The 18,139-nt window shown below is 40.3% G+C and overlaps 1 protein-coding gene across 3 annotated transcripts; it reads left to right on the plus strand.

Annotated features, from left to right (window-relative positions):
* Positions 1–5,965: 5,965 nt before the first annotated feature.
* On the plus strand, positions 5,966–16,127 carry LOC144031664 (B2 bradykinin receptor-like). 3 transcript variants are annotated; one of them, XM_077539021.1, is made up of 3 exons: positions 5,966–5,995; positions 11,760–11,891; positions 14,862–16,127. In XM_077539021.1, exons 2-3 carry the CDS (start codon positions 11,872–11,874, stop codon positions 15,895–15,897), a joined length of 1,056 nt encoding a protein of 351 aa, XP_077395147.1. In that variant the 5' UTR covers positions 5,966–5,995; positions 11,760–11,871; the 3' UTR covers positions 15,898–16,127. The 3 variants fall into 3 exon arrangements, with proteins under 3 accessions (XP_077395147.1, XP_077395146.1, XP_077395145.1); XM_077539020.1 differs by lacking the exon at positions 5,966–5,995 and adding an exon at positions 8,551–8,795; XM_077539019.1 differs by lacking the exon at positions 5,966–5,995 and adding an exon at positions 9,829–10,031.
* Positions 16,128–18,139: the final 2,012 nt, after the last annotated feature.

Raw genomic sequence — 18,139 nt, forward strand, 5'->3', positions numbered from 1 at the left:
TTCACACCTACGAATTGATCCGAAAGTGGACAGGGAGAACATGCTAGCCTCACACCGGAAGGCCGTGGCTGGGATTCAAACCATCAATCTCACAACTGGGAAGCAGATGTGTTAACTAACGGTGCTGCTGCAGAAATGTATCAAAAGATGATGAGGGATGTTTTCAATTTTACGTGTACAACTGTAGGACAAATTTGTAGCCTTGACTACAAGTTTCCTGTTGCAGGTTTCAAATGGAAAGCGGCAAGTTGCATCATTTTTCCTCAAGTGGAGCAAGGTTATCAGAAAATCCTTGTCCCTGAAACAAACAGAATCCAAGAAGAGGTAGTTGTTCTTTACACACCGGCTGCGTCTTGTTTTTTGTTTTTTTTTGCGTCTTGTTTTAAAAGGCACCGCAAAGACAATGAGTCACTCACCGAGGGCTGCAAATCCCCCTCGAAGAGGACGAAATCATGTCTGAGAGATTTACAGATCACATTTTTAAACGCACTTGTCAACCGACGCGCCACCTTGCAGACGGAACGAGCCGCCTAAGCTAGCCCCCGTTTTTATCCAGCCACCCCCCCCCCCTCCTCTGCTTGATTCGATCAGCTCCCCCTCACGTTCGCCGCGGGGCCTTTCCAATCCCGATGGATGGAAGCGACGAAGCTTGTTTTCTTGTTGCTTTCTGCTGCTTGTTGACTGGGAAAGATGTGACTCCTGGAGGCAACGTTAGATGAAATGGATAATCACAGGCTCTCGCCGGCGCTAATGTATGTTAATGCAATGGAGGTGCTCAGGTGGGAAATCTATAGTGGCTAACTAAGACTTTGCCGGATAAGGCTGGCTTGAGACGGTGACTAATAGACACGGATGGAAGTGATTCATTGGTCTGGAGCTGCCTTTTTTTTTTTTTTGCCTGTCGCTGTTTTGTATGAACAGCACAGAAAACAGATGGGGGAAGTAAATTGGTTAAAAAAATATATATTTTAAATCCCTAATTTATCACACTGTCATTGTGAGTGTCAGTCTACCCTCATAGTGGCCAACTTTAATCCTTAAAACTAAATGTCTGTGGTGACGTCATCGTAACAGTCTTTTTCAAAGGTCTTAGAGCCATGAGATGCCAATTGATAAAACAGTGAGCTGACTAATAATGTAATATGCGGAAACGAATCTGCACTTTGCTTTTGTGGCTGGCGTACTTCCTTCTGCAATGAAGAATTTCATTGTTGATGTTAAACAAAACAGCCTGACTGAAATATTTCTAATTTAATTTCATGCATTATTGTCTTGAAAACATGGAGTTTTAAAACCTTTCTCAGAATGGGAAATCAAGGCAAAAATATTCTATGTGCCTTCACGAGTCTCAACTTGATATTCTGATTAATATTATTTTTGTGGAATAAGACAGATGAATCCATCCATTTTCATCAACGTCAGGGCGCATGAATTTCATCCTCTACCGCCCTCTGCTGTCAAGTAAAATTGACGTCACAGTGGCCTCGAACGCCACATGACCATATTCAGCAGATATGAAAGACCTGGTGGGTAATGGGTGTCTGTAACCTCCATCTTCCCCCTTCTACTTAGTGTGGACACACAGACGTCACCACACATCTTGACTAATCAAGCGGCTTTCATAAAAAAAAAAGACTTCAATCAAACAAAAAAAATGTCTCTTGAAAGAGGCAGTCGTCTCACAGGACGTTGAAGTCTGACCTCTGTCTGGTCAAACGTGACGGGCAGGGTGAAGAGATGCTGGCTATATGCTAATGTCTGCCAAGCCGCTAACGCGCATCCTGTCAAACTGTCACTTAGAAGACAGCCGAAACATACGCTATTTTAATCGCTCTCTTGTGGCCATGCAACATCCACTCCTCCACCTGGAGCCCTAAATTGTAAATCTGGTAAACCCCATTTACATGTAAGGCAAATGTGACGTCATTTTCCCTTGGCTAAATGACATTCCAGATAGGTAAACTTCTAATCGGGGATAGGAAGAACGTAGTTAGTTATCGTAGAAGTTCTTTTTGACTGGGCAAAGCTGAATTACAGATATCTGTAACACATATCCACTGTAGCTGTTAAATGCTAAAGTTCATGGGTGACGTCACTAATTGCGTCACAACAGGAAATCAGTAAGAATCGTCTTGTTTGCACATACAATGTGCCACCACTAAGTGTCGCTGTTTATCCAAATTAACTGTGGACAACCAACAGGTAAAGTCACATATAAAAAAAATAAATAAAAAAATTATTTAAATTGTAATTTGTGGTCTAACATTTCAACTTTATGGTTGTATTTCTGATTATTGTTTTTTTTCCCCTTCCGGTTGTGAGTCCTTTTAAATGTGTCCATGATAATCCTTTAACGGTCAAAAATGTTACATGGCACAATAGATGAGGATGTTTGGTTTTCTTTGAGTAGTTTAGCGAAGCATAACAATTGGAGGCTGACTTTTAGCACATCCTCCTAGCAAGATGTTGTAGGCTTGGAACTTCCTGTGTGGAGTTTGTATGTTCTTCCAGTGCTTGTGAATTGTTGTTATTCATATAGACAACATATTTGTCTATATGTGCCCAGCAATTTTTGGCGACCAAGCCAGATTCTACCCCAACTTTTGCCCAAATTTAGCTCGGAGAGGCTCCACCCACAACCCCAATGAAGATAGGCTGTCTCGAAAATACATGCTAGCTAACATTAGATATCCATTTTAGCATCAAAGCACGAGCGATAAAGGCTAAAATCATCATTGGGAGGACGTGTGAGTGATGTCATGATGAAAAGGTGTCGACCATTTTAACTTTATTACGTTTTCTTCTCTTGTTGCTTGGTTGATGACGGTGCCACAGCGCCCCCAATGGGTTGCTGGTTTAATAACCACATTTAGTATTGATTAAACTGTTATTGAAAACATCTCATCTACCATTTAACAACACCAAACTCCCCAGAGGAGCCGCATGAGTCTCTTTTTATTTTTTTTATTTATTTATTTTTTTTACACCACTATTACAGATATCTCCTTGACGGCGGCGACCACTGGGGCACACAAACACGGCCGTGTTGTAAACTGATGTAATCATCACACCAGTGGCAGACTCCCTCCCACCCCCGCTCCAAAAGGAACAGTGGGATTTGTTCTTGATAACATTAACGGGAAGAGCGGCTTGGCGAGAAAAGGATTTGAGGTCATCTGCTGCCATGGCAACAGCCGACGAGAATGGATTTGGGTTGCATCTTCTCGGCTTGTGGCTGACATTTCTGGAACTCACTTGTTTGTTTCTGCCTCTTTTCTTTTTATCACAAGCGCTGCCTCTCTTTTTATGGGGGCTCATTACAGATCCTTGTCAATACAGCTAATTATCTTCTAAAGGGGGGAGGGGGGTTGCAGCCCAAAGGTTCTATTGCATGATGGGAGCTCGGCATCAGCTGTCATCTCTGACGTTCGGATAAATCAAGGTGGATTGCAGCAAGAGGGAATTCTAAGGAAAGAGAGTGCGCGGCGAGGATTTTTTTTCCTCCCCCACACAGGTGGTTTAAAAATGAAACAAAGAAATCCCGATCTGGAAATCTAAGACGGCGTCAACCATTTCCCAATGCATTTCAAAGGCTGTCAAGTGCATACCAAAGCAACAGGGGGCGCTATGAAAATGAATCATTAAGGAAATGGGTAATCAATCATGTCTAATCGTGGCGTTAATATATATTGTAAACAAACTTAAATACAGTTTTTTCTATAATAACCAATCAATAGCTATAATGATTAAAACAAAAAAATCAATAAAATGTAGTTCAATTTATTGGGGAAAAAAATGACATTGTCATTAATACTAATTATAGCAATTAAATTGAAGCTACGAAAGTAAAAATATATATATATATTTTCTGCTATCTAATTCTAATGTGGAGATATATAAAAATATACAAAAAACAAATTTGCTAAGTATAAATGGTCAATTTTTTTTTAAATATCTAGTTGGAATAAACAAAGATTAAAAATAGGTTAATTATAGTAGATACAAAAAAAACAAGATGCAGAAATGTGGTTAATTACAGTAAATACAAAAAAAAATCTTTAAAAAACAACAACAACAACTTAAATACAAAATATAAAACAAGCAGAGGAAACGACGAACAACTGATTAGCATATCCGCACCTCACAGTTGAAAGGGTGTGGGTTTGAATCCAGGCTCGGGTTTTCCTTTGTGCAGTTTGCATGTTTCTGGGTACTCAGGATTCCGCCCACATTTCAATAACATATGTATGTTAGCCTAATGGAAGACTAAACGGTATAACCACAGAAGTGATATATTACTGGAAATGGATCGGTGGACTTAAATAAACAGAAGATGTGACAGAAAATATAAGTGTATAGACATAAAACAATAAAAATAGTGATGCATATACATGTAAATAAATGTCAAGTTTAGGTTAAAAAATATATATATAAATATAGAAATACAAAAATAGAACATTTGCATTCTGGAGTCAAAACTTTCCATTTTAAACTGTTTTTAATATATGAGAATAAATACTGACCTAAATCGGAATTTGCATCTTGGCAAAAGATCAAAACTGCATAAAAGATATACATTTTACAACATTGCCCTCCAGTGTCATTAGTGACCTTTAATGTTTTTGCATAAAGTCGCCTGCAGACATTAAAGATGATAATGAAACACAACTGTGACATATAGTGCACATAGAGATGTGAGGAGAGATGAACTCAAATAACCTCTAAACAATCTTCTATCATTATAGTGAAGAAGAATTGGAACTGCAAACGCAGACGACGTGATGTTTCATCTCCAAAACAAGGAAGCATGTCAGGCGGCGGAGTGCGTAGCCGAGTTTAATGGTGATGACTTTGAGCTCAACAAGACGTAATGAGGTATCAATCAGCATGCGCAACATGTAGCCTGTCAGTGCGGAGACTGACGGGAATCGCTCATCACTCGTTGGCAGACGAGGCCAAATCAAAGTGGAAAAGCACTTTGGAAGGTCAATGGAAGCAACAACAAAAGTACAAGAGAATGAAGGAAGAACATGATCTCGTTTCCTTTAGGACAATATCAAAACACAGCAAAATCGGAAGTGTTAATTCAACACTACAGTTAAATTTAACACTTCTAAAGTACTGATATTGGTCCACACAGATATAATTAAAACAACACTTTTTACACTGAGAAGAAGTTAAAACAACCCTTGATGGTAAAGTTCAAATGTAACACTAGTCAACATACACCATCTAGTGTTGTGTTTTTTTAATACTCAAAAGAATTTGCGTTCAATTCCACTAGAAATGTTAATATTAACTCATGAATGTGTTAAATAAACAGGGTCAGAGTTGCAAATGCCAAACTTTAACCCTCCAGTTTTTGCTGTCGTCTCTTCTGTGAGTGAAAATGACTTCATGTGCCCAAAACTGCTTTTGTTTGAATGTCAGTGTTTTCCAGTGATAAACCAGGAGGATGGAAAATGGCGCTCGTCTCTCTCAAACCGGAGAAGTGCAGGTGCGAAGGCGGAGCTTAATTACATCACTGCAGAGTTACACCTAACACTCGGTGTTCAACTCTGTAAACTGTAACTATATACTGTGGACACCATTTCACGCTGAACATTTAAAATGACACTTCAGGAGTTCAAATCAACTCCCCAATATTTCACACTGGAATGTTTACTCCAACAGATGTCAAAATTAATAATCAATTCATCAGCAACTATTTTAATAATCGAATAATCATTTCAAGCCATTTAGATCTAATGCAAGCTTTATGTGTTTATTCCACTGGTTGTAGTTTTCAGCAGTGTGGCACTCGACACTGCATCCTACAACTGAGAGCGTTTTCTAATACTTAGTTGACCTTATGACATTATTGTGAGTAGTAGTAGAATGTCACCGCATCCCGTATTTTTCCTGTACACTTGTCTTTTTCAATCAGAGAGACGCTCCAGTGACGACGACGACCGGCGAGGAGTCTCGTCGAGAGATACTCAGTGGCCCGCTCAGTGTGAGTTATCGCCATGTTGTCAAAAGTCATCCCGTCAGTCGTCAGGCAGTCGGCCGTCCGACGCTGACTATGGCGGCTGTCAGTCCACATCGCACACAGCACAACAAAAACTGGTGTTGTTTGATGTGTTTGTGTGCGGGACAAGCCACTTAGGTGAACAAGGAAATGTTATGTCAACATTCTCAACATTTAGCTCCTGTGTGTGAATCACTATAAAATGTCAAATGCTGTTTTAACTCGCAAAGGATATTGAGAGAACTGCCTTTACAGAGGCAAAGGGAACAAAGGAACACAAACGAGACAAAAAGAAATGAAAAGTAAGCACTTTTTGATCCCACACCGCCCTCTGCTGGATGTGATGGCACACACATCATAAATCAACCAATAAATGATGAACAGTGTTACGTAAACACCGGGAAGACACCATTGACTAACAGTACTTTGTCAGACTTCAAACAGAATCTTCTCAGATGAAAGTGGCGACTGAAAAAAATGGTTAAGTCCACCTGGAAAGGTTCAAATGCATTTTTTATTTCATCCTGAAATGTCACCCAAATATATCACAAATATCAACAATATTACAAACGATTTGCCACCATTATTCACCCTCTAGAGTTTACATCTCACTCTCTAAACTATAAATGTCCTCTGCCAGAAACATCTCCCCTCAGCTTGAGCAGTAACATGTTTATATATCATCCAAGTCCAAGTTTCATTACGCGCTGAAACCCAAGTAGAGGAAAGTACCCGAATGCAGACACGTAGCCGATCCAACTGGTTGTATGGAACCCCCTCATTATGGTCTACTGTAAATATAACATGAGCGGGTGGTCTGTGAGGTTTCTGACACTTTGCATCCAAAGCATTTAGAACACATATGTTTCCATGATAGCGCCATTAGCACCACCTCACAGTGCCACAGGTTGGCTTGAGCGCTCTCTTCTCCTCCACAAAGGCCCGACTCAGACAGTTGCGAAAACAGCCGGGCCAGGCTCGCCGTCTCGAAAGAGCGACGAGTTATGAAACAAGCCGCCAAAGACGGGAGCGGCTCCCAGTAATCGAGCCGAACGCCTGCGAAGCACGTTAAACGAGTCTACGAGGGAAATGGGCAGAGTATGTTTTGGAAAAGAAGCGCGGGGCCTGACCGCCCCCGCAGCCACATGTCGTGGTGCTTGCTGCATTACGGCCCATTACACGCCAGTGAGACATAACACTGCAACTGCTTCCAGAATTTGTCAAGGGACTTTCAGGTTGTCACAATAAACGTGTGTCCGGTATGCACTCAAATCATTCGACCTTACAGTGGTTTGGAGCGGAGCGACATTCAAAGTACAGTACTACTTTGGACCTTTTAATGTACCTGTATTAAAGATTTAAACCGATGGTGTACAAACTACGACCTGCGGCCATTTGCGGCTCCATCTTTTCAGCGGCCAGCAGCATATACCAACATTTTCAATTGACAGCCTGTATCTGCTTTGTGTCCAGGTCAGCTGAGTACAAATTGCTCTAGCTTGTTTTGTTTCTGGTTCTGACTTGTGAACGTGGAGAATGCTAAGTATATGGGTGGATCTATTTTGGTTTGACACAGGGCCTCTGGTCACCCAAAAATACAGAAAAAATCCTTGACTTTCTGCTTTATCGCCAAACTTGATAGATAGATAGATAGATAGATAGATAGATAGATAGATAGATAGATAGATAGATAGATAGATAGATAGATAGATAGATAGATAGATAGATAGATAGAAATAATATAATTGGTAGATAGTAGATAGCTTGCTTGCTAGCTACCTAGCTAGTTATCATCTACATAGATAGAAAGCTAGCTATAGCTATTAGATGGATAGCTTTTAAGACCAAAACAGTAGAACTACGGTGTTATATTTTAGAGGACACTGACAGAAATTTTTTCAATGATTTATTTCGAAGGGCTTGGGCATGCACCGCATTAATAGCTTATTATGACCACACGCTACTGATAGATAGATAGATAGATAGATAGATAGATAGATAGATAGATAGATAGATAGATAGATAGATAGATAGATAGATAGATAGATAGATAGATAGATAGATAGATAGATAGAATATAATTGGTAGATAGTAGATAGCTTGCTAGCTACCTAGCTAGTTATCATCTACATAGATAGATAGATAGATAGATAGATAGATAGATAGATAGATAGATAGATAGATAGATAGATAGATAGATAGATAGATAGATAGATAGATAGATAGATAGATAGATAGATAGATAGATCTGTGCTGCATCTTCGTTTCACCATGTTCGTTTATAACCAGGATGTTGCTAATCTTCCTGTTTTGAACAGGTTATTGACTGCATGTAAACATAGTCATTGTGCTTTTTAGGTACGATTTGAATGAACGTGCCATCAGTCGCAGGATGCAAAACTCTGCTGGCTGCCGATGACATTTGATCACTCTGGTTGGCTGTTTGCTTGCAAATGCAAATGAGCGCATGAGATGTCGCTCTCAGCCAACACAGCTGAGGATCGTTATCAGGCTTGATGCAAACACCTGTCTTGGCTGTGGGAGACATGGAGAAAAGGCTGGATAGGGGTACTTGAGGGCCGCGGTTGAGAACCACTGAGATAGCACAAACGTGCGCGCCCACGCGTGCGCATCAAACATGACCAAGCAGGCCTTATACTGGAAACCCCGAGGCAAAAGGAAACAAGCAAACCAAATAAGTTGGAAGAGGTCAGTTGTGGCAGAGCTTCAGGAAGCGGCAACATCTCGCCCATGAGGACTTTAATCAGTGAAAGACGATTCACAAGTGAGTTACACTCTCCAAAAAGCAAAAGGGTTCAAGAAGAAGACATACAATACTTGTTGTACAGACTACTTTGAAATGCTTTCTATGAAGGACGTGTGTAAGTACATACTTGAATTATGTTTGTGGTGTTATCAGTTAGTTCGGTCTCAAGCAACTAAACTCAACAATTCACAGTCATTTATAATGAAGTCTTTAAAGATAATTTACACCACCGTCTTGTTCGTTACGTCATAACAGTAGGAGTTAGCCTCAGAAGCAAGGTGGGAGTTTAACATGGCAACGCGTGCGCAGAACAGAAAGTAAACAGTGCAAGAGGTTGCCAGGTGAGGGGAGCTGTGCTGTTCCTAAAATGAATTCCAACATTTTCCTTTCAATTTTTCTTGGTTTAACTGTTTCATGTCAGGACCCTCTAACACTGACGATCATATTGGATTCAAGACACTTCAGAATTTTGCATGGCGGCAAATGAGTGGATATTTTATGACGACTAGGGGGTAACTTTAAAAACGACTGAACACCAACTTTCTGGAGCCACACTTTGCCTCTCTAACAGCCGCTCAATTATTCATTCAAAGTATGACACAATTTTTTTTAAAAGCCTCCATGCATGGCGACCGCAATTTCCTGCGGTGGTGGACATGACCGAGCGGATGGGTTTTTCGCAAATTATCGACTACTCTCAAACACGGAATCAATGCTAACTCGGAATATGTCCTTTGGGAGCAAATGCATTAGCCCTAATGAGCTGAGCGGTGACAATTGGACAGCTCACAAATTGTTGTGTTGCGCATTCAAATGTGAACTGCGAAGTCACTAAAAGGGCAAACGCTTACTGCACTTAGGGTGATTATTATGATGACTCGGAACTGGAGAGAGAACAACAACAATTTGTTTTAGATTATAAAAAATTTTTAAAGTTGTTTTTAACTCTTTGGCTGCCAAAAACGTTTAATAACGATCAGTAAAATCACGACGTAAGCCGCCATAAACGTTAAATGACGTCAACTAACTTTTTTATTTATTTTTTTCTCAGTGCAACGTCTAAAATGCAGTGCTGCCTGGTCAATGGGTTGTGGAATCAAAAACACACACTAACTATGGCCAGCAGATGGAAGCATTGTATCTCTTTTTGTGAATGATCAAAGCCTTTGTCACATCAATTTATTTATTTTTTTGATAACGCGTGGCAGGAAAAGAGTTAAAAGGGTATTGTATGATGCATCACAAAAATAATGGGTATGTAGAGTAGATGATACTCTCATTACGTAGTTTTCTTAGCCGTTTCTGGTTGTTGTTTTCGTGTTGACCTTCCTCACACGAATAAAATACGAGTTACCGAAAATATTTTGTGACTTTTTGAGGGGAAACTCTCCTAATTTCGTGATTAAAAAAAAAAAAAAGTGCAAAATTTTCAAATAGTTAAGTCTCTAGTGTCCAAGATCATTCTTATGTGTAATCATGAAATCACTAGAATGATGTTGAAATTTTACAAGATTTTTTTTTTCTGGTATTAACAATTATATTTGCAGGAAAATACTTGCACTCTATTTAAAAAAAAATAAATAAAAAAAAGTCATAATAGTACAAGAAAAATGTTAATGATTGTCATCTTTTATTTAAAAAAAAAATCATGTGACTTAAAAAGCAAATAATATTTTCCAACAATGTTTACTTTCAACAGTTTCTAGAAATCTTTTCTTAATGTTTGTCAGACCATCTGTTTATTAGTCATCAGGCTACTTTCTGGGTTGTGGAGGATGAAGTCAGATGTTACATTGTGCAATGAGTTAATCATATTGAACAAGTCATTGTGGAGGAAAATGTTTAATCCTGCTAGTTAGCGAGCAAAAGGTGAAAATCTCAAAGTGCAATCTGATCAAATGAATGCAAATGTACTGATTTACTATAAATCAGTGCTTATGGTACGAGTACTAGTATTCGCGTTCACTCAGTTGTTATTTGATGATACAGTGACTTGCAAAAATATCATTTTTATGAACCTACTATGACAGTATGGTGGTACTTCCACCACTTGCTCTTGTTTTAGGTTTTACTTGCTTAAAAATTTGACAAATTTCATTTCAAAACTGGTAGTGTGAGTCTCTAATACCCTACCATTTTTTTTTTTACAGTGGCTTCCTCACTTGCCTTCCTTTTCCTGACCAAGAAATAAAAACTTGTAATTTTAAAAGAATAAAGTCTCAGTATTCCACGAAGTTGTGATTTGATGAAAAAAAAAAATTTGTTTGCTGTGAATGACATCAGAAATGAATTGTAATTACAAAAAACAACCTCCAAAGAAAAATTGGGAAATCCAAATGTTATTATAATGTGGAATTCTGTCTGATTATTTTTTTAAATATTATAATTCATTTATAATCTATCATTTCACAATAATAAAAATCTGTGCTACAAGGATAAAGTCATAATACTCCATAAGGAAAAATATTATTTTTAAAATATACTTCGTGAGGGAAATAAAGAGGAGGAAATCATATCAAGAAGTAATTCTACAAAAATTGAAAATCTTAGTCACAAAAATAGTCATAATATCATAGATTTTTTTTTATGAAAAAAAAACAAAAAAACAGTTGTATTTAGATGAGGGCTTTTGAGCTGTTAAGTTAAACTTTCAAAAGTAACTTTTTTTGTCTGACTTTAGTTTTAAAACATTACTTGGCAACAATTGGAGTATATTATTGTATAATATTCCACAAATGCATATAATGACTTCCCCATTTGCTCAAGTACAGCTGATTTAATCATTAAATGTGTTTTCCTCTCCAGAATATGTATCCACTGGAAAATGAAATACGTGAACAATAACATAGCAAAAATGCAGACATGATGTTACAGTGAAAAACGTGAAAGTGGGAAAAACAGACTGAGAAGTGAAGTCATATATATATATATATATTTTTTTTTTGGTCTGACATCACTGACATCTCCAATTTCCTTGAAAAGAGCAAGTCACAGAGGAACGGGGCGGAGAAGGCGAAGGGGAAGCTCGTCGACGAGCGCAGGCGGGCATCTGCACACTTCATTCACATCTGGACCGACTTTCCTCACGGGGAAAATGGATCTTCACACTACAAGGTAAACACGTTCACATTGCAATATTATTTATGTATTATTGCTTATTACCGCTACTGACTGGGGACTCTTGGATCTGACTTTTGGAAAAAGTTAGGCTAGTACCTTGCAATTAAAAAAAAGAAAAAAGAAAAAAGAATGGGATACTTGGAAAAGTGAACTTTTTACTGCATTTTTTTTTTTTTTTACCTGATTGCATTATCTCTGCACATGTCAATTCTATTTGTTAATCTAGTCAGATGGTCTAGTTAGGTGCCTCAAAATAATCCACAATTCATGATTTAATGATAAAAATACTTGAAATGACTCAAGCGTGATTCTTCAAAGAAAGTTCAACATTTGTGAAATATTAGTTTGGCCCGTTGTCTACTTTGTTAATGTAAAGTTTTGACCCCCCCTATAATCCAGCTGATGTCGTCTTAATGGCCTCAAGGAAAACAGATTGCCGGACGATGTGATTATGTGCTGTACCCAATTTAAACTCCCTTGATGGAATCGCTGTCGGCAGACTCCAGCCTGTTGCTCATTACTGGACCTAATTTCAATCTACTGCATATGGCGTGCACATATAATATGCATGATGTGCTATATGTGGGTAAAACGCACGATAATGCAGTTAGACAAGTCATACAAAAGTACACAACTGTAATTGTGATACTGTAATTGTTATTTTTACAACAAGCAACAAAACTGGACTACGGTATTTTTGCGATTATCTGAGCAAGGATCATAAGGATGCTGTATAAAACAATGAACATGGTGGATGTTGCTTTCAAAAGCAGTTTGGGTGTTTCATTTTGAGGTTAAGGCTACGATTCATTCATTGGTTTAGCGTAAGCTGCCCTATTGTTTCAAAACTAAATATTTATGATTGTGGCGCTATTCACACAGCATGCTAAAACTAAGTCAAGGAATTCACATTCACTGATGAGGAAACTGGAAAAAGATTTTGAAACAGTCCTTGTTTCTCCTAGCGATGCACAAACATTCGGCTCGTGGGCCAGAACTGGCCCATCCCTGAGTCGTATTAGGTCCATGAGAACGGAACACAAACTGCAGTTTTTTGCTAACATTTACTGTTGTTAATTTTGTCCACTGGAGTGGACATTCTGAAATTTGGCTGTTACTCAGGATTTGATGCAAAAAAAAATCTGATTACTCTGCAATAAGGTAATATTAAATGAGAATTTTTTTGGAATGTACGTGTAATCATTTGAAAGAAGAAAAAAAAGAGAGAAAGAACTGAAATGTTATTTATAGCTTATTAGCCTGGCCCACTTTGGCCCCTGAATTAAAATGAGGTAACGGTAACTACTGTTGTTTGATCCTAAATCCAACCAAATCCTAATGATTTATGACAATGTGATTTATTTATCAGGGAATCTGGCATGTGAAGATTTGCCAGCGATTGTACAACAGATGTGACCTGTTAGAGAACTGAAGTGGAATGTTGAGGAGAGTCAAAGTTGCACAAGTTACCTACGCATACAGATTAATCTGTGGTTCCTTCTTAAAGCTGCACTTTGGATGCCAAAAATATCTTTACAATAGCCTTTTTATTTGACCATTTAGGGCATTTTTTAATTACTAGATTAATACATTCGCTGTTCATAATGGGAACGCCTGTAAATCCTCTGGCCAATAGTTTTCAGACAGGGTTCGGGTTCAAATTTCCCTCCCTCTGTCTGCGGAAGTGACGTCATGTGCGTGTTGTGTATGTTAAGAAGGGAAAATGCACTTTCATTTGTCGGCCACAAGTGGCAGTAGTGATTCGAAATTCCATTTTCTGCGTTCAGTAGCTTTAAAGGGGAAGTGAACCCCCCAAAAATGTTTTTGACAGTAATATGTTCTATGCAGCCCTACTAGTCTAAATATGGTTTTCTGGTTGATATTTTGTTAGTGGGCTATAAGTGAAGCAGCAAAATCCAGATGTTTTTATCCATCTCAAGGGGCGGCCATTTTGCCACTTGATGTCGACTGAAGATGACATCAATGTTGCTCAGGTAACAACCAATCACAGCGCAGCTTCAGAAACAGGTGAGCTATGATTGGTCGTTGCCTGGCCCCCGAGCAACTGTGATGTTGTTACATTTTCTTGACCGCTTATTCCTCACAAGGGTCGCGGGGGATGCTGGAGCCTATCTCAGCTGGCTTCAGGCAGTGGGCGGGTTACACCCTGGACTGGTTGCCAGCCAATCGCAGGGCACACAGAGACGAACAACCATCCATACTCACAAACACAATTAGGGACAATTCGGAGCGCCCAATTAACCTGCCATGCATGTCTTTGGAATGTGGGAGGAGACCGGAGTACCCGGAGAAGACCCACGCGGGCACGGGGAGAACATGCAAACTCCACCCAGGAAGGTCCGAGCCTGGACTCGAACCCGAGTCCTCAGAACTTGGAGGCGGACATGTTAACCAGTCATTCACCATGCCGCCTAGTTTTTAGTAGTTTTAGTTATTTAATAAATGCTTAGTTTTAGTTAGTTTCAGTTTTAGTTTAGTTTTTTTTAATGTGTATTACTTGCGCAATATTAAAAAAAACACAAAAAAAACACTATGGGAGCAACATCATCTGAAGGTGCTTTTCTATTGGCTGCTGCTAGATGACGTCACATCTGTGTGACACACTTTCAACCGTCCTTTTTCCGGTTAACATCAAAATGAATTTACTTAAAAATCACATTTAAAATCATCCCCAAAGGCTCATCCATTACATTAATTATAACAAAGACTAAAACGAAGGACATTTTTGCTCTAATTATAGTTAGTTTTAGTGAGTTTTGGAAACAAAATAAATAAAAAAAAAAAAAAAGTATTTTCAGTTGGTTTTCGTTTTTTAAAATTTTACTTCATGAAAGAAATTGTTTTTTGAATTTTAGTTTTTTCGTTAGTTTTAGTCAACTAAAATAACCTTGTTCGTGATACGTGACGTGATTTCTTTCTGATTGTAAATCCGTTTCCCTGCAGGATCCCCGAGCTGAACGCCACGGTGACAGTCCGATACCAAAACGACACGGTAATCCAGAACTGCCTGGATCTCGACGTATGGGACGCGCTGACCAACAGCCAGACCGTCTACTTGGGGGTGGTGGTCGCGCTGGGAATCGTGCTGAACGCCTTCGTGCTGCTGGTCTTCTGCCTTCACAAGAAGCCGTGCACGGTGGCCGAAATCTACCTGAGCAACCTGGCGGCCGCCGACCTCCTCACGGTGTTCTGTCTTATCTTCTGGGTGGTCAACATCGCCAACGGTTTCATCTGGCCTTTCGGCGTGCCCATGTGCAAAATGGTCAACGCGGGCCTCAAGATGAACGCGTACTGCAGCATCTACTCGCTGGTTCTGGTGAGCATCGATCGCTACGTGGCGCTGGTCCACCCCATGTCGCACGGGCGAATGCGCCGACCCAAGTATGCCAAACTGGGCTGTCTGCTGGTGTGGGGCTTCAGCTTGTTCCTGTCCACACCCACGTTGGTCTTTCGGGCGGTGGACTACGTCCCGCAATTTGACGTGCACGCCTGCCTCTTGGTTTTCCCGAGCCACACGGTCGAGCTGCTGTGCGACACGATGCTAATTATCTTTAGCTTCCTCGTCCCGATCACCATCATCTCATTCTGCACCGTCAAGATCATCCGGGCGCTAAGCAAGCGCTCGATCGAGAGGTTCAACACCGAGAAGAGTGAGCAGAAGGCCACCACGCTGGTGCTGGTGGTGCTGGTCGCCTTCCTGGTCTGCTGGATCCCGTTTCACATCGTCACCATCCTGGATTTGCTCAGAATAGCCGGCGTGATGCAAGGGTGTCATCTGGAGGCCGGCATTGACCTTTCCAAACAGTTTGTTGGCTACTTGGCTTTCTTCAACAGTATCCTCAACCCCATCTTGTATGTCATCGTTGGGAAAAACTTCCGGAAAAAGGCTCAGGAAATGTGCAAGCAGTGGCACGTCACTAGCATGACGACAGCGTCCACGCGTTCAAACACGTCGGCAACACTGAAGACGTTTGCATAAAAATCTCATCGGTCAGGTCAGGCGAGGATTCGCCTTGGCATAGAGCGGTGGTGATGAAATACAGTTTCTCATCTCATTTAATATGGAAATACCTTTGTTTATATTCAAAGGCAAAATTCTCCTACTACACCTGATTCAAATGATCAGCCCTGATCTTTTGAATCAGGTGTGTTGGAGGTGGGACCCATCTAAAAAATGCAGGGTAGTAGCCCTTCAGGAACAGATTTGGACACCCCCCTGCTTCAGATGTTTCCCTCCTCCAACACACCTGATTCAAATGATCAGCCAGATGTGTTAGAGGAGGGAAATATCTAAAAAAAATGCAGGGTAGTGGCACCCATATGGCACTTCAGGACCTGATTTGGACACCGCTGCTTTAGATGTTTCCCTCTTCCAACACACCTAATTCAAATGATGGTCCAGGTGTGTTGGAGGTGGAAAATATCTCAAACATACACGGAAGTGGCTCTTCAGGACCAGATTTGGACACCCCTGCTTTAGATGTTTCCCTCTTCCAACACACCTGATTCAAATGATGGTCCAGGTTTGTTGGAGGTAGAAAATATCTAAAACGTGCACGGAAGTGACTCTTCAGGACCACATTTGGACACCCCTGTTTCCCATGTTTCCCTCCTCCAACACACCTGATTCAAATGATCAGCCAGATGTGTTGGAAGAGGGAAATATCTAAAAAAAATGCAGGGTAGTGGCGCTTCAGGACCAGATTTGGACGCCCCTGCTTTAGATGTTTCCCTCTTCCAACACACTTAATTCAAATGATGAGCCAAGTGTGTTGTTCATCTAAAACATATGAGATAATAGCCCTTGAGGACCACATTTGGACACCCCTGTTCCCGATGTTTCCCTCCTCCAACACACTTGATTCAAATGATCAGCCAGATGTGTTGGAGGAGGGAAATACCTAAAACATGCAAGATGGTAGCCCTTGAGGACCAGATTTGGACACCCCTGTTTCAGATGTTTCCCTCCTCCAACACACCTGATTCAAATGATGAGCCAGGTGTGTTGTATGGGAATAGCATACAAGATAGTAGCCCTTGAGGACCACATTTGGACATCCCTGTTTCCGATGTTTCCCTCCTCCAACACACCTGATTCAAATGATCAGTCAGATGTGTTGGAGGATGGAAATATATAAAACATGCAGGATAGTAGCCCATGAGGACAAGATTTAGATACTCCTGTTTCAGTTGTTTCCCTCCTCCAACACACCTGATTCAAATGATCAGTCAAATGTGTTGGAGGAGGGAAATATCTAAAACATGCAAGGTGGTAGCCCTTGAGGACCAGATTTGGACACCACTGTTTTAGATGTTTCCCTCTTCCAACACACCTGATTCAAATGTTAGCTATTAGAAAACTTTGGAGAAGCCTGGTAACAGCCCTGATCATTTGTATCAGGTGTGTTGGAGGAGGGAAATATTTAAAACATGCAAGGTGGTAGCCCTTGAGGACCAGATTTGGACACCACTGTTTTAGATGTTTCCTTCTTCCAACACACCTGATTCAAATGATTAGGTATTAGAACGCTTTGGAGAAGCATGGTAACAGCCCTGATCATTTGTGTCAGGTGTGTTGGAGGAGGGAAACATGTAAAAATATCCAACAAACCTGAATCAAATGATTGGAATCAGAATATCAGCAAGTGGTGCGTAAACCTGATAATGATCCTGATCATCTGAATTAGGTGTGTTAAAGGAGGGAAATGTATAAAAATGCAAGATTGATTACCAGATTTGAACACCTGAGGTTTTCAACAACACACCTGATTCAAATAATCCGGATCGTTATCAGGCTTCTACAGAGCTTGCTGAATTGCTGAGTCGGGTGTGTTGGAGGAGGGAACCATCTTAAACATGTAAGATAGCTGCTCTCGAGGACCATAAGTGCCCACCCATGTGCTTTTGTGATCATAAAATCTGTCAGGTTGCTATAAAGTCCTAATTTGAATGTCTGCACACATTTCAACTTTAACTGTCACAGAAGTTCTCGTGATTTTCTTTTAACGTGTTTAAACTTTGGAGCATGCAAGAAAAAATTACTCAGTGTTCATGAAAAAAAGTTTCCAGTGGTGATGCGCCATCATGCTGCTTTTTTGTTTTTTCTTCTTCTTCATTTTTCCGCGACACCGCAATCAAGCAACCCACTCGGTGTTGACTCAGATGTCTGTGGGAGTGTGCACGGACACTCCCCAAAATAAAGGCGTGCAATACCAAAAAGG

This window comes from Festucalex cinctus, chromosome 12, assembly GCF_051991245.1.
Source record: "Festucalex cinctus isolate MCC-2025b chromosome 12, RoL_Fcin_1.0, whole genome shotgun sequence".
Classification (NCBI taxonomy): Eukaryota; Metazoa; Chordata; class Actinopteri; order Syngnathiformes; family Syngnathidae; genus Festucalex; species Festucalex cinctus.

Excerpts from the sequence above, each read along its gene's own strand:
- LOC144031664 (XM_077539019.1), top strand. The coding sequence starts at position 10,009 with ATGATGCATCACAAAAATAATGG. Across the intron at positions 10,032-11,759 it reads ATGCATCACAAAAATAATGG|AGCAAGTCACAGAGGAACGG; the intron begins GTATGTAGAGTA and ends TTCCTTGAAAAG. Across the intron at positions 11,892-14,861 it reads ATGGATCTTCACACTACAAG|GATCCCCGAGCTGAACGCCA; the intron begins GTAAACACGTTC and ends GTTTCCCTGCAG.